At 47.7% G+C, this 15,874-nt stretch overlaps 1 protein-coding gene across 5 annotated transcripts; it reads right to left on the bottom strand.

Annotated features, from left to right (window-relative positions):
• Positions 1-42: 42 nt before the first annotated feature.
• Positions 43-15,677, bottom strand: CCNE2 (cyclin E2). 5 transcript variants are annotated; one of them, XM_032987874.2, is made up of 12 exons: positions 15,646-15,677; positions 12,954-12,992; positions 12,751-12,859; positions 12,510-12,569; positions 10,448-10,599; positions 8,167-8,302; positions 5,562-5,708; positions 4,326-4,421; positions 3,434-3,568; positions 2,518-2,629; positions 1,588-1,742; positions 43-1,210 (listed from the first exon to the last, which is right to left on the bottom strand). In XM_032987874.2, exons 2-12 carry the CDS (start codon positions 12,965-12,967, stop codon positions 1,109-1,111), a joined length of 1,218 nt encoding a protein of 405 aa, XP_032843765.1. In that variant the 5' UTR covers positions 12,968-12,992; positions 15,646-15,677; the 3' UTR covers positions 43-1,108. The 5 variants fall into 5 exon arrangements, with proteins under 5 accessions (XP_032843765.1, XP_042641739.1, XP_032843763.1 ...); XM_042785805.1 differs by lacking the exon at positions 15,646-15,677 and adding an exon at positions 14,790-14,877; XM_032987872.2 differs by lacking the exon at positions 15,646-15,677 and adding an exon at positions 14,565-14,629.
• Positions 15,678-15,874: the final 197 nt, after the last annotated feature.

The raw sequence follows: 15,874 nt of genomic DNA, 5'->3' as shown, positions 1-15,874 counted from the left end.
TCCACAATGGCTTGTTCAAAGAAGACATGGGTTCAAGTTTGCTAAGTTAGTGTGTGTTTAATGTGGAGGTGGGTGGCACTTGCTGCTCTCGTGCAGCTTTGTGGACTGCTCAGTGTCATGTAAAACTTGTCCCTGGCTGTGGGGCACAGGGCAGGAGGATCTTTCCCAGTACTGTCCCTTCATCACAGAAGTGATTCAGAGGTAGTGAATATTCCAAGGAAAACACAGTAGTTAATGCTGTTTATAAACACTGATAAAATACAGCACCACAGTTAGTTTAAAATACTGTTCCTATGATGGGAGTGGTTGTAGAGTACCAGGGGCTGGCTTTTTTTTTTTTTTCCATGCCCTCTCCAGTTCTTGTTATATTTGTTCTTGTTGAAAGCTGGTGGCTGGGTCTTATAAAACAGCCCTCCTTCCTCCCGGGCCTGGGCTTCTTCCAGTTGGGGTGACTTCAGCAGCAGGGCCTGTGCCTGAGGTCAGCGATACACTGGAGCTGAAGTTGAGGGCAGCCCTAGAGAGCCACCTTGAATTCATCAGCCTCCCCGGGGAGCTAGCATTGGATACAGGGCTGGTGACCCTGGACTGCAAGGGCAGAGTGGTTTCAGAAAAGTAAACTGTGTACCCACTGACCTCTGTAATACTGCACCTGAGCTCATGGGTGACTAACAGACAGGCGTTAAGCTCGGACCTTACCAAGAGAAGAGAAAAAAACCAAGAAGAGGTAATAATATGTACAAGCTGTCATTAAGTTCTCCTGTACGGCTAGCCCAAGTTAAAGCAAGGTCGAGTGGACAAACTTTGCCACTTAGCCATTTTTAAAAAGTTCTTGAAATTTTTAAGTTAGGCAGGGTCAGGGTTGAACTTTGTGTCTGAGAAGGGACCGAAGCAGTCCAGGCTCCTGTGACAGGGTGGAGGGATGCTCGGCCTAACGCTTTTACCATCCAGCCCGTGGGAGCACGCTGGCCTCAGTTTCCAGCTGGTTGCTGTGTCTTTTACTGCCCAAGTCTTGAGTAGCAGTACTGAGCAGGAGCCCCTCGAGTGTGGTCTTGCTCTGAAGCCCCGAGTCCTGTGTCCAAAACTGTCCCTGGTGTGTGGTGTCCATATTTCATTTCTTCTCTGTGCTTTTGGGAGGGGTTATTATGCCTCCTGTTGACACAGGTGATAACTGACCTGGGGCAGTAGATCCTACTCCACTGTTAACTTCTTCCTGTGTATTGGGGGAAGATGATGACAGTTAGTACCTGTGACAAGCTCCACTTTTCTGTTTCACTAGTATTCAGCAGCACTTCCTCACACTGCTCGTGCCATGTGAGTACTCCAGATTTAGGATACTGACCAAAAACCCAAGGTGCTGTTACACAGCAAAGTAAAAATTACTATCTTTTAAACATTTCACCAGTACTTCCAATCCAAGTCTTTGCTTATGGCCACGGGTAAAACATGTTTTGTTTATAGTATTGTCAAGCACCACTGCCAGTGAGGGGTGCAGAGAGCCAGGCCAGGTGTGAGCAGGAAGGTGTCTGGCCCCCAGCAGCCTCAGGAGAAGGGGTGTGCAATGCACCTGTAAGCCCCAAAACCACCTACCAGCATGTCCAAATAATTTGTGTGTGTTTGGATGTTATGTCGATCTTCTACTGCAACCTTCTTAAAGTTCTTCAGCTTCACAGGGACTTTTTTTGCCACGTTCACAAAGGGAACCATCCATTCCACACACTCTGAAATGCTGTCCCAGTCTAAGCCTAGAGGGTAGAGCACAGTAATAGGTTTAGAAATCGTGAAGGGGTGGCATTTAAAACTTTAAATTTAAAAACGACAGTAAATAATACTGCAGATAATTCAGGAGCATCCTCCCAGCATTTCCTTGTGCTTGTTACTTCAAGGTGCTGTGGCAGAGGGGGTGAGCACAGGAGCTCTCTGGCCAGCCCCGTTCCTGGTGCTTACTGGAGGAGGCTGAGGTGACTTCTTCAGCTTGAACACAAGCTTTTGGGTCACACTGTAAAAACATACACTGTTGGCACAGTTGCTTATGGTACCTCAGGCACCCCAAGTGCTGAGCTTAGGTAGGTGATTGTTGGGTTTTTTTTTCTCTCATTTTGTAAGGGCCAGGCTGGTAGGAGTTAGCACAAAGGTTGACTGAATGCTGCTGACAGACAAGGATGACATATTTGTCTAATTTTTCTCCTAACGTGTAGCTAAGGATGCCTGAAATAACTGGAAGTCGTAGAGCAGTATTAGCCCAAAAGCAAGAAGGATAATCTGCTTCATTTCCCTAGCCAAGCCTATGCTTCTGAAAGTGTTTTGTTCTTTGAGTCTTCATAACATCCAAAATAGTGATGGGAAGGAAGTGAAGTTGGGGGGGGGGGGGGGGGGGGAAGCCACAGAACAAACTGTTAGTGTCCATGTAGCTTTTCCTCTCTGGCAGCCCTTCAACCAACACAGTGTTAGCAGCCTCAGGCATGTAACAGCTTCCACAATTCCCTGCCTAACAAGACCAGGCTTACCAAGGCTTCTTACCTGAAGCTTTCTTAACTACTTCGGTTGAGGTATAGTGGCAGAGCGCTGCAGCAGCAAGCGTTCTGTACTGGAAGTCCAAAGAATTGACATCCAGGATACACAGGTCTAAGAGCTGAGGAAATAAGAGTTACAAATTTTAACAAGATGATACATACTCCAGTATAGTCCTGCCTCAGAAACTGCAACGCAGTGCTCAGGCAGCGCGTGCTCGGTAACATGGCTGAGCCTTTTAGCATCAATTGCATGTGCCTGGTTTAGTTTTGGCACTGATTGCAGTCAAAGTGGGTGTCTCAGTTACAATGCAAACCAATGTGCACTTTTACATACAAGACACCTTGCTTGCACATATTTAAGTACACCTTTAAACTCTGAGCATAACTCCAGGCAGGTATTTTCTTTAATTAAAATATCACCTAGCAGCTCAGTGACTTAGACCAGTCTGCTCTTCAGTAAGGCCCTCAGAGGCTGGACACAACACGTGCCCATAAAAACTGAACCACAGCAGTTCCAAAGTAAGTCAAAACACTCCCCAGACTGCCTTCTAGGCAGCTACACAGAAACACTGTTACACACAACACAGGTGAAAACATCCATAGCATCTTAACTGATCCACCCTCCGCTCAGTGCTGCTGTTTACAGAACACTGTAGCGCACGGTGATTAAAAACCCAAGACTTTATTTCCAGAGTACGGAAAAAGTCTTAAAATATGTGAGAGCAGGGAGACAAAAAATACAGGGGTGCTTGTCCTCAAAACCGAGTATGAAGTTCTCTAGCAGAGTCAAACTTGCACATTCCTTAACAAAGTAACAGGTGAGCTGAAACAAGGAAAAGCACTTTAATGGCTTTTGGGGTGGAATGTTCAGTTGTGTTTGTAATCGCTGCAAGAAGAATTTTCCAATCCCGTTTACTACCTACCTGTGCTATCTGAATGAATTTTTCCTGAGAATACTGAGGTAGCAGCACTTTCGGGACATCCTTTAGAGCATCCACTTGAAGATAGAGGTTCAGCCAAGAGACGATTGTCACTGGACAGAGTTCCCATTTTAAAGCCTGCAAATATTAAACAGTGAAGCACCTTAAACCACGCAAATATAGTTTTGTGCTCTTAACTCTTTCGATGCCTCCCCAGTTTGTTCAGCTTATTGCACAGATCCTCAAAAGACACTAAAAGACACTAAAGACTGTGTACAATTTCAAGTACAAATATTAATTTTAGACTGCATCCTCACTACTTTCTGAACAGGCTGTGTTACAATCAGCACAAACACATATCCCTCTGTGCAGCTGGATCTTAATGCATCTTCCCCATTCAGAAGCTGGGAAATGAGAGTATTTCCCCAAGAATCCAGGCTAGCTGCCTGAACCCACAGCTCTCATCTATTAGGGAAGAATAAATGTACCAGGAGTTCTGTGGTGGTAAAGATGGAGCCTTTCCAAGCCGAGGAGCAGCGAGGAGCGTCAGCTCTTTGCCTGGCTCTCCCCGAGGCCCCTGTTCCTGGGCCCCCCAGCACCTCGGCGGGTGCAGCACATGACAGTGACAGACGGGCTGCCCCGGGGCTGCAGGTCCCCGTTCAGAGCCTTCACTTCCCTACAAGCATGAGAAACCTCTCCTTTCCTAACAGACAGGGATTTCACCCCAGCCAGGGGCCTTAGCGGCCCACTGCGCGTACAGTGAAGGTCACGCTGTTCTTCAGAAGCAAGGACGTACTGCACATGTTCCTTTTCTAAGCAAATAAGTGACATTTAAATACAAGCCTCAGCTGGACATCCTTTCCACCAGCACTTACAAACACAGCAAAGTTATTACCTTTAACATAATGAGTTCCATTCTTACAATATCATCTTCACTGCAAGCACCATCGGTGACATAAGCAAATTCCTGTATTTTAGGAGCGTAGATTTCCTTTAAAGGGAGGGGAGGGGAAAGTGGAGATTAGAGTGCCTTACAGTTCTAAGCAAGCTTGATACTGGCAAATACTTCTCAATCCATATTGAAATATTAACATTCCTTACGCTAGAACAGTGGTTTTCCCATTACAAAGTGACTTGAAACTTACAGGATGAGGAGATACTAAGAACAAGTAGGTTGTGTTTTACAACAGATAATACATTTATTGCAAGCCTTACAGCTTTTCGGGGAAATAAATGCCGACCAAGCAATCAGAACACCCTTTCATTTATACTGCTCTCTACTCAGCCATCCCATTCGGTGTAGAAACGTACACCAACCTAACTGTTGTACAGCACACTGCTGCGCTAGAAGTAGAGGAAATCCCACAGCCACTGTAGCTGGCAAAACCCAAGGTGCAGAGATGGTTAACCCAGAGATTTGCTAACCCCACCATGCCAGCTGGGGCCACGTAGAGCTGGGTGTGTTAGTAAAAGCGAACTTGCCAGCACTGCCTCTCTACCAGCTGGCTCCCCGGCCTGCTGCCCCGCGCTCTTCCTCTGGATAGGCAATTGCTCGTAGCGCGCCACCTTGGCTGTAGAACAATTAGATCAGGGGTTTCCAAGTATCAAAACTTAACATCCCAAATTATCCTCTCAGCCTAGCCTACCATGCGCTGTCCAAAAACAGGCTCTCAGTTTGTGGATGCAGCGCCCGGTGGGATGTAGCCCCACCGTGGCACTTTAAAAGAAGAACTCCGCTAAATGGATTTACAGGGCTACCGGCCTGACATCCAGGCAGTTTGAGACTTTGGCTTGGTCTTGTTCAGGTCCCACGCCCATTCCTGAGATTGTTTGCCAACTGCTGTATATTTGGAAAAATACAAAACAAAACTACTCCTAGCACATTTGCATATCTTTTAAGTTTATGTGGTCTCCTTCCCTGCTGCTGAGGAAAGGGAGGACAAAGGCTACACTCCAAGAGACTGACATATGCACAGCTGAAGGAAAAGAAAAAAATTTCCCCTTCTGACCCTCAGTGTTGTAGGTACACCACCAAGTTCAAAAGATTCAGACAGAAGAAATGTATTTATTATTGCTGTCTTTTTAGTTATTCCAAACTTAATATCCTCCTCCCTGTAACAGAACTTCTTACCTCAAGTTTGGAGGCGATGAATAATGAGGTAATTCCTATGAGCTGAAGCATGCTCTTGTTAATGTTCTTCTGTGTCAACATGAATCTATCAAAAAAGTCTTGAGCTAGGTAGAAGGTTTCCCTGTGGAGTGCATACACCTCACATACCTACAATAGGAAAAAAAAAAAAAAATTCAGTTTTCTGTTCCAAAAGTCTACACACATTGGAGTATTCAAGCTTTAATAATAAAACACAATATGCATAATTATCTTTTGCACACACAAATTATCACATGCATAGGTGTATTAGGATGTAGTGCTTAGTATGGGACTGGAAAAAAAGTATTTCCCATGCCCCCACCTGAGCATGGATTGTCTATGATGCACTAACACACTTCCAAAGTATACTTTTTCCAATCTAAATAGCATCCAGTTTTGCCAAAATTGAGTACAGAAGGAAGAAATCCTCATTGAGGGGTAAAAAAAAAAAAAAAAAAAAAAAAAAAAAAAAAAATGCCAGCAAAAAAACCCCACTAATTTACTTCATTAGGCATTCTCTGGGGTCAGATCTCAAGTTGAAGTCACTGAGCAGATCCTCTCCGTATTCCTTCCAGGTCTGTCCCACAGCAGAACCACTAAAATACTTGAAGTCTTTGTCTCAACAGCAAACGAGCCTGGAAGCTCCTGCTCGAGGGGGCTGTGCTGGTGAGCCAGGAGCGCTGCCTGCAGCCCCTCAGGCCACCGACAGCCTCACTAAGCAGGAACAAAACTGCCAGGACGGCCATCTGCTCCATACAGTTGCGGGTTTCCCTGGCAGGGAGAACTTTTAATACTTGCATTGTATCAAAGTGGTTCAAAATGCCAGTTTGACAAAAAAGGAAAGGAGACTGCCCAGGCCTGGAGATGTTATGCAGGGGCCTAATTTCTTCCCCTAATCTGAATTCGGGTGAGTCTGCCACAACTCCAGCTTATCCGCAACTCCGTATCACTTCCACAACTAGAAACTAGTTAGAGATCTATAAATTACTTATAATCTATGTACAGTCAACAGGAAAGAATATCCAAGAAATAGATCCCAAGTCTAATCTTCCTGCCCGGCTTCATTATTTCACTTGGATACAAAGTCAGAATAAAATCTCACTACTACTAGCTATTTCCTAAGACAAGGTCGAAAGCCCACTTGTAAATTAAAAACATTCCTGACCATCAAAAATGCAACTGGTTGGCGGCAACACTGCAGCCCGTTCTTTTAGACCTGATCCAATATTTGCCAATTGATGTGCTACTCTATTAGCTACTGCTCCAAACAAGATTCTTAACTAAAAACATACAGACCAGGCCCACCCATGAATGGTACAGTTTCTATAAAATTATATTGCCCAAACATAATAATGCTTGGTCATGTCAGATAGTATCTCAGTTATGATGTCGCAGAAGACAATGTTAGTAGCTACTAGAGAACTCTCAAAATTGCTGGGATTTTAATCCACTGTGGCATACAGAAGTACTGAGCTGGACAACAACAAGGCCCTTGCTGACATTTCTGTTTGGAAATCAGATGATTTCCTAAGAGCTCAAGATTAAAAAAAAAAAAAAAAAAAAAAAAAAAAAAAAAAAAAAAAAGAGGCAACAAAACAACTTAATGGTGGTACGTAAATTACACATCAGAGGAAGTAGGGAAGTATACAACTGGAATAGTTTTTATATTCAGATCATATTTTAAAAACCCCACAACAATACACCTTTCCTTCCCCTAGAATTCCCTGCTATTACCACTGTTCCTTCCACCCAGACAGCAGGAGTGCCACTGCAACATCTGCTCCTTGGAGTACTTGTTATGGAATTGGTAAACCTGCAAGATCCCTTCTGCTGATGGGCAAGGACTGCATGAGTCAAATGTTGCTTTTGGCAGTGGTGATTGAATATTCTTAATATAAACTTCTTGGAAATGCCTCCAGAACATAGCTCTTTATTTACAACACTAATACTCCTTCACATAGGCTGCCAAGATTGAGAGCTTCCATTTTGTTTGACAACTGGAATAGTCTGAAAGTAAAGCAATTAGACTGGAATATAGATATGATTTATTTGTAATCCTTTTCAAATAAGGACCTGTCTATATCAAGAACTGTCAGATGTCAGCCACTAATGCACTACTTTCTTCTGCTTCCTTCATAGGGCAAAATTAAAAATTCACTAATAAGTCAGAAAATAGTGTCAGGGGCCAACATCCAAAAGCACTTGATGGAGATAGCGCCAGGGTGGCAACTCAAGTCCTCCACACAGATGCAGTTGTCTCATGGCTTAGATACAGTCTAAGATGTAACTTTAGAGCTCCATAACTGATCTGTTTGTAGCAATTTCAGTACAAGTGGCTTAAAACTAGATTCTTCTACTTCCCAGGCAGTAGCGTGGCAAGCACAAAAACTGAGTACTACTGCTTGCTGCCCTGTGTGAAAGGTTCAGCATCTCACCAAGAGGATCAGAAGCAGTAACTTGTAACCCTTTTGTTGCAAACTAGTTTTGGCATTTATCATTACTGCACATTTCGCTATTAGATCTTTAAAGCTGTGCTTTTATCTGCCTACTTCACAGGCATAAAACATGGCAAAGTAAAAGAACACACCTCTAAGAGCCAGTCTAACAGTATCGATCTCATGTGAGGCTGCAAACTAGAATGTAGTGATGTGAAATGTTTGCAATGAGCGTATCTGTTCTCCTTCTTCAGAATGTTGAGCCAGACATCTTTGGAATTTCCCCAGCTATGGAATAAAGTTACACAAAGCATCGTTAAGTATATATACACCTTTACAAAAGGATTATAAAAGCATTATTTATTGTTTACAGATATTCAGGAACAAAAAGAAAAATTCCACATACTAAAAGATCCTTATGGCAATTAGAAAACTGCAGGTATACTTTGAACATTTTACATCACCGCAACAGCAGCTTGCCAAGATCATCAGCAAGACCAGTTTTATACAACAGCCAATAAAACTGAACACGTGCATCCTGAAGGGGTACATATAGCCAGTTTCCTATTCTGCCTACTTAGGTGGCTGTCCAGAGAACAAGATAAAAACTAAACCCTCCCCATAAGAAAAAAAAAAAAAAAAAAAAAACACTCCCCAAGAAATGCAAAACATAAACAAAGTTGTCCAGTTTAGTCTGAGGAAAAAAAAATTACAGGTATGTCACTCATCCATCCCTTCCCTTTCTAGCCTACCTTAAGGCTCAGAAACAGGCTACTGTGAGGAAAAATGAGTTCTTGTTTATTGATAACTTACAATTTATTGGCGCTCAAGTCTACTTGAGAAGATGCATATATCATTAATATGGCTTGCTTTTAATTTGTAGTTAGTTATTATGAATTTTTTTTTCTTAGATGTGCTTCTCATCCTAGTTACTAAGAAGGACAGCACATACTAGCAATACCAATTTCCTACAGAAATTTTTGGAGTTACGTATTTACCTTTCGCCAAGCAGAAGCAGAGAGAGATTGAACAGACCTGGTCACTGGTATCACCTACAAATTCTAACCCAGATCAGTTCCCTTCTGCTGCCATCATAAATTAAAAGCTGGATAGATACTTGCTTGCTTAACGCACAAGTCTCCCCACTTAACTGGGCAGGCATTGAGAAATCTATTCTGATCTTCCTATAGTAATTAGGAAAGGGTGAAGAATGCAGGAGAGAGAGTGAATGGTCCTCGTATTCAGCTAATCAGAAAAGGTGGAGCTCAGGTTTACCAGATGCCCATCGACAAGAGGTTAACATCAAGGATGAAACTCCTTGCATGGAATTCTGTATCACAACGTACCTTTGGGATTCAGCAGTTGCCAGCAACTTGCTAAGGGAGTGCATGAGAGTCCCTCCCTCATCCACCATCCTTTTTGGTTTTTTTTTTATTATTACTTTTAAAAAACTACTTTGCACTAAGCTTTCCAACACATACAAAAGAGTGATTTTCTAGGTAGAGAGAAGAGCATACAGTTCTTTAAAGCACAGTTCAGCAGGCTTGGGAGTAATACTGAGAGAGAAGAGCAGCTGAGTTTGAAACTCAGTCAAAGAGACTGTAAAAGGCCTATTGTTTTGCACTGAGACAAAACATCACCGTGCAGCATCTCCCAGTTCTGATCAAGTTTTGGCCAGAACAAATAAAAACATGGTGTATCTAGAAAGGTTCTCAAAGTAATGCTTCATGTTCTGCTTCTCACTCACCTCAGCAGAAGTTTTCCCTAATGCACTGCAGTAAATTTAACTACTCTTTCATTAAACATCAGGCTGATACAAACAGCAACCAGAGTACTCATCTAACACACCTGAATGGCTAAAAAATTCAGAAATTTAAAAATCTGATTTAATCAGCTAATCTTTCCCTCTGCAGAAGGGAAACTTTCTAGGACTGTGACTGCACCAAGCATACTGCAGTACATCATCAAGATACCTGCGCACCAATATTGCCATGAGTTTATTTGCTTATTCATGCATTTTTAAGTTCTTAAAATTTTGCTTGGTGTTGTTTGGTCATTCAGTTCCAACAGCACTGAAAGAAGTTTAGTTTAACTATTATGTGCCTCTTAACCAGTATTAAGTTATAAAAGGACAGCTCTGAAAGGCAAAAATTATTTGTCCAGTGCGTTTATAAGGTATGGGGACAAAAAAAAAAAAAAACAAAAAAAAAAAAAAAAACCAAACAAAAAAAAAAAAACCAACCACAAACACACAACAGAATTTCTGTCTTTTTCTTTTTTGGCCATCAAATTGTTTGTGGCATGAGGAGACAAGTAGAGGTATGAGTTGAGTACTGCCCACTATTATACATACACAATACAGCAACAGATTTTACTACAGTAGTTCAGCATATTTGATAAAATATCAACAACTGCTGCATCTGGTAAACTTACTTGAGTTCTGGCAAAGGTGATGGATTTATGAAGAGGTTTCTGAACCTGTATTTTTTGAATCTTGAGAAGTCAGTGGTTACTGATTCTTTGTGAGGCGTTTCAATAATTATGCAAGGTGAGATGCCTCCTGTTATCGTGGGTGGCCAACAACTCTGCAACATAAACAAGGTATCTTTCAAATGCCAATTTTATTATGAGAGCAAGGAAGGCGAGAAGTAGATTACAGTAACAACAACATATATATGTAATGTATGTTAGTCTTTTTGGTCCTCAGCCTCAATTCAGGTACTGAAACCAAGAAAGTCAGAGAGATTAAATGCCAACAAAGCCTTTCATAGTCAAGACGGAACACGTATATATAAATTTGACAAATTTGGGAAACTCAGCTTTGAGGAAAGTTGAACTGCCTTTAGTTACAAACCCACAAGTAACCTATCCATTGCTCGAGTTACTCAGTTATAGCACGTAAGGCAAAGGTAGTCATTGCTACTAAAACCCAGGACATGAGGTTGCTGGTCCTATCTACTTATCTACTCAGAGGGAAATGAAAGGAGAGGGTGGAGGTTCTACTGTCTTTCAGTGGAAATTCAGCAACTTATCTTCCAATTAAGCACTCCAGAGAGGAGCCACCCATCTCAGCTCCAGAGCTAGATACTCACTGAGGAAGCACCAGCTGTGAACTATCTCTCAGCTTGCCAATGCCAAATATGGGATGCGATGACTCAAAAGGTAAAGAGCACAAAGTTATGCATGCAGAAAGCTTCAGAGAAGGAATTTGAGATTACTTTAGTTAACTCTGTAACTTGTTTCACTAATACTTATTTGGTTGTACATAACCAATACGAGTAAGGAGGTACCAAATGTATGGAGCATATGCAATGCTGTAATGTCTGACAGCCTTCAAAATGGTGACACAGAACTCTGATTACACTCAGAGTCAGGAGGGGATCCCATTCACAAAGAATAGCAACACCTGCCCCTGAACACAGAAACTTTTCCTGTATAGCCATTTCGCAAGGTAAGCTAGATATGTCTAAACCTACTTACAGCCAGACTAAAGTACCCTAAGAGTGAAGTTACATGTTCCATCAGAATTGATCTTAACAGCACACAGCTACAAGAAAAGGGAGATCCTGCTCCTCCTGATTTCATGTGATCCTCAGTGTCCAAGTCTCACCTCTTCCTTCTTTTTCCAGCTTCAACTCTTGTCAGACCCTCTGCTGGGTTGATTTAACTCACTAACTTGGCAGAACATTATTTTGTAGTGCCTAGTTAGCAAGATGAACCCGTGTACTGCTTCATTTAAAGAGAACCCAAAATGGAGCAAAGCAGGGGATAGACTGCATGTCCGGTTATTAAGGAGAGACCCAGGAGCAGTATTTCCTCCTTTCAGCAAAAGTAAGTTGTGACATACAGCTTCACCCCAAGTACAGCTGAGGTACTTACACCGCATTTTTCCCTGCACAAAGTTTTGCTTCACCATAGCTGTTAGTCTCCTTTGTTTTACAAACAGAATAACTGCAAACAAGATTGTTTGCAAGAGAAAGTTACATTGTTTTACTAATCCACTTCAAAATAAACAACTCTAAAGCGCCTCACTTGGTAAAGGAGTAGCCTATGTTAGTTAAACAGATACTTAAATTGATTTAAATAATCAAAAGAACAGTTAAATGAAAGTAAGGAGGGCATGGTCATGAGTCTTCTTAACTAAACCACACCTTAAGTGAAAACAAGTGCAATAATCTTGTTTAGACTCGCCTCTAGGCCTTACCTGCTCTGCATATGGAATTATTCTGGAATATCCGGGTTTATTCTCATTTTCACACCTAACCTTACTCTGCAGTGGTTTCCACATTGAAGGACCCTTTGTCTGCAACAGAGCAGTGCATAAAAAAGCCCAAACATACCAAAAGGTGCTGAGCTGCCAGAGTTTTTAATATCTGAAGGTAGAAACTTCCCCTATTCAATACTTTCTAGTGTGGAATGCACAACTCCACACCCACCAACATAAACCAGATAGACTCCCTCAACTAATTTGAACCAGTATACAGGACTGAATTACCTTAATCTCATATTGATGTTTTTTAGCAATTTTCCCATCTTCTCTTTTCTTAATCTCCTGCTGAGAAGAGAAACATACATCAATACACTGACAATAACCATCACACCCACCTCTAACACTAAAGCAAACTGTTACTACTTCTGCCCCACTTTCTAACTCAGCTGAGTAGAGATTCTCCCCTTCAAATGCACTGGAGAACTTTCAGTTCTATTCAACTTTTCGAATTGCCCACATTGGTCACCTCTGCTGTTCTCCTTTTTCTGGTCTGGAGAGGTTCTGTTGCCTGCAGTTCTTGTGGAGACTCTTCTTGACATGACAGTGGCTGCTGCTGCTTGGCTTGCAAACGGCTACTGCAGAGAGCAAAAAGACATCAGACATTAGGAGAGCAGCAGTTGTTAAGATGAATACAGGTAACCTTGGTATATTACGATGCTAACAGCTTACCTGCGCCTTGACATCTTCTTTGGGTTGTGAGATCTCTACCTGGATCAAAGGAATAACATAACATCAGGTAATGTATCCTCAAGAAGTCAGGACCAAGTTCCGTACTTTGCTTCTTAAGACACATCACAAAGAGCGGCGTGGCTCACACAACCGAAGGGCACAAGCGTTCCGCTGGTGTGAGGAACGCCTGAGGTGCATAACCACACGCAGCTCCAGGTCCTGCTGCGTGGGGTTACCGCTCAACAGTGGTACGCAGGGATGCTCACGTGTGCCAGTGGTCAGTTTGGCTCAGGCTGGCGGGGTTCGTCTAGCCCGGGGTGTGTGGAGGGGAAATGGGGGGGGGGGTGTATCCTTGGGGCCATGACCCCCCCCCCCCAACACTCCCTCTACACCCTGCAGGCACCAGGCACCCGCAGAGACACACGCTTTGCCGGTGCAGCGGCTCCCTCCGGGGCGATTTCGCCGCCGCCCCCCCCCCACCTGCCGGGATGGGCCGTGCCGAGCCGAGCCGGGCCGCCCGCGCTCCCGCCGCGCCGGTTCCGCGCCAATTTGCAGAGAGCGGGGAGGCGGCGGCCTGCGCTGCGCCGAGCCGAGCCGTGCCGGGCCGGGGGGGCGCCTCGGCCAGCCCCGGGGGTCAGGCTGGGCTGGGGGGGGGTTTGGGATGGGGGGCACCACCGCCGCCGCCCGCGCTCACTCTCCCTCCAAAAGGGGCCGAGCCTCCGCCGCCGGCCTCCCTTCCCCGCCACGGTCGCGGGGTGCTGAGGGGGCAGGGAGCAGGGCAGGACCGCGGCCCCCGCGCTCCCGCCTTGCTGCGAGCGAGGCTCCCTCCAAAACCTGAGGGGGAAGGGCTGCGGGGACGGGCACCCCCTCTCAGTAGGCGACACCCCCACAACGGGGGATACCACACACACACCCCCTCCTCAGCGCGGGCTGGGGCCGGGGCACGGCGGGAATCGGGGGCTGTGAGGCGGGGGGGGGGGGGGTCCCCACCAGGCATCCTCCTCGCCAAACCCCTTCCCTGAGGGCCAGGGGAGCCGGGACCCGCCGGGGTGGGGTGAGGGCGGGCGGCGCGGGCCGGCGATCGGGGTCAGCCCGCCAAGCGGCTCGGCCGGCTTCCCTGCCCCCACCGCGCCCGTCTCCCTCCAAAACCCGGCAGCCCGCCCTCCGCTTCCCCCCGCCACCCCCCACCCCCCCCCCCGGGGCTCTCCGCCACCGGGTAGCCCCGAGGTGGGGGACGCGGGGGGAGGGTGGTGGAAGGCGATGGCGGGCTCTCGCCGACACCCCGCGCTGCCTCCCACCGGCGGTGCCCGACCGGGCCCTCGCCCCTCGCCCCGCAGCGCTCCCTGCCCCGGGCGGGAGAGCACGACGGAGCGGATGGGGCCGCAAGCAGGCACAAACACCCCCCCGCTTTCCCCCAGCACTCCCCCCTTCCCCCTCCCGGCTCTCCTCAGCCGCTCTCCCTCCAAAACGGTGCCCGAGCGGGCAGCCCGCCTCACCGCTCCCGCTGCGATTGTGCCCCTCACACCCGCGTCGGGTCTACCGGTACCGCCGCCACCACTGCCACCATCACCGCCGCCCCCCCCCCCACCTCCCGCCGGGACCCCCGCGCACCTCCGCCGCCGCCGCCCGGGCCGCGCTGCTCAGCTGGCGCCGGCGCCAAGTCGCTATATAGCGCGGCCCGGGCCCGCGCTGCGCATGTGCGAGGGCGGCAGACAGCTCCCCCGCCCGCCGCCAGCGCCCGCGCCCCGCTCGCCCCAGCGCCGCCCCTTCGCCGCGGGGCCGCCCCGGGCCCAGCGCCTTCCCCCGCCCGGCGCCGGGACAGTCCCGCTCGCCCACCCCGGCTCCCTTCGGCCGGAGGCATCCCGGGAGAGCGGCGGGCAGCGCCGGGAGGAGGGCCGCCGCCGCCGCCGCCCCGCTGCGAGAGCCGCCCCGCACGCCGCTGCCCCGGCTCCTCTCCCCCGCCGCGCTGGCGGGGCGCCCCCCCGGCACGGGCACCGTCACCCTCCTCCGCTCCACCGGGCCCCAGGACGGCGGGCCCCGGCCGCCGCGCGCCCGGCAGGGCACAGCCCGCCCCGGGGCGGGGCCTCCTCCCGCCCCCGCCAATGGGAGCCCGCCGCTCCGCGACAACGTGCAGCGGGCGCCGGAATGTAAACACGGCCCCGCCGCGCGCCTCCCGCGCCCGCCCCGCCCCGCTCCCGCCGCGGCCTGAGGGCTCCGCCCGCCTCAGGGCAGCGGGGATGCTGTGTGTGTCCTCCCCCCCGCTTCTCCCTGTGGCATCAGCCCACCGACCCACCCGCGCCCCACCGACGCCCCGCGTCACGGGTGGGAGGGTGTCACCCCACCTCCCCTCACCCATCTCGCCCGGCAAGGATGGCCTGCACCCAGCTGCGCCCCATGAAGGCACCCAGCTCCTGGGCCTTCATAGCAGAAACCTTCCCTGAGGTCCCTTTCTCATCCCCCCCCCCCCCATTTCTGCAGCGTGTTTAACCACGGCAAAATTTATCTTAACAGAAAACCGGCCTCCCTCCCGCTGAGAGCAGCCTCCATGTTGTTCCACGCACAGCCCTGTCCCCTGCCCAGTAGCTTCCCACAGGCCGGGCCGCCACCGCCCCTCGGGGTGCCACCGAGCCCCAGGGCAGCAGCACCCACCCTGAAACCCCCTTCACTATGAAGAGATGCTGCTGAAGCTTACCCTCAGTGCCAGGCATGCCTCCCAGTCACTGGTAACATTGCTCAAGGGTCACAGAGTTTTCCTGATAAATATCCCAATAAATAAATAAATAAACAACAACAACAAAAAAAAAGCAACCAAATCCCACAGCACTGTCTACTTAGCAATTCTTTGAGAGCACGCTTCTCCTTAAAACATCCACAGCAGGGGCTGCGTGTGGAGGCAGGCCCTCACCTCAATGCAGGGCACC

This window comes from Tyto alba, unplaced genomic scaffold, assembly GCF_018691265.1.
Source record: "Tyto alba isolate M040663 unplaced genomic scaffold, T.alba_DEE_v4.0 Super-Scaffold_9, whole genome shotgun sequence".
Lineage (NCBI taxonomy): Eukaryota > Metazoa > Chordata > Aves > Strigiformes > Tytonidae > Tyto > Tyto alba.
This window is presented reverse-complemented; position numbering and strand designations above follow the sequence as displayed.

What these genes read in the sequence shown, in the direction of transcription:
- CCNE2 (XM_032987874.2), bottom strand. An exon ending in AACATCAATATGAGATTAAG is followed by an intron (nt 10,600 to 12,509) that starts GTAATTCAGTCC and finishes TTTATGTTGCAG; the next exon opens with AGTTGTTGGCCACCCACGAT. An exon ending in CAAATTATTTGGACATGCTG is followed by an intron (nt 1,211 to 1,587) that starts GTAGGTGGTTTT and finishes CCCAATACACAG; the next exon opens with GAAGAAGTTAACAGTGGAGT.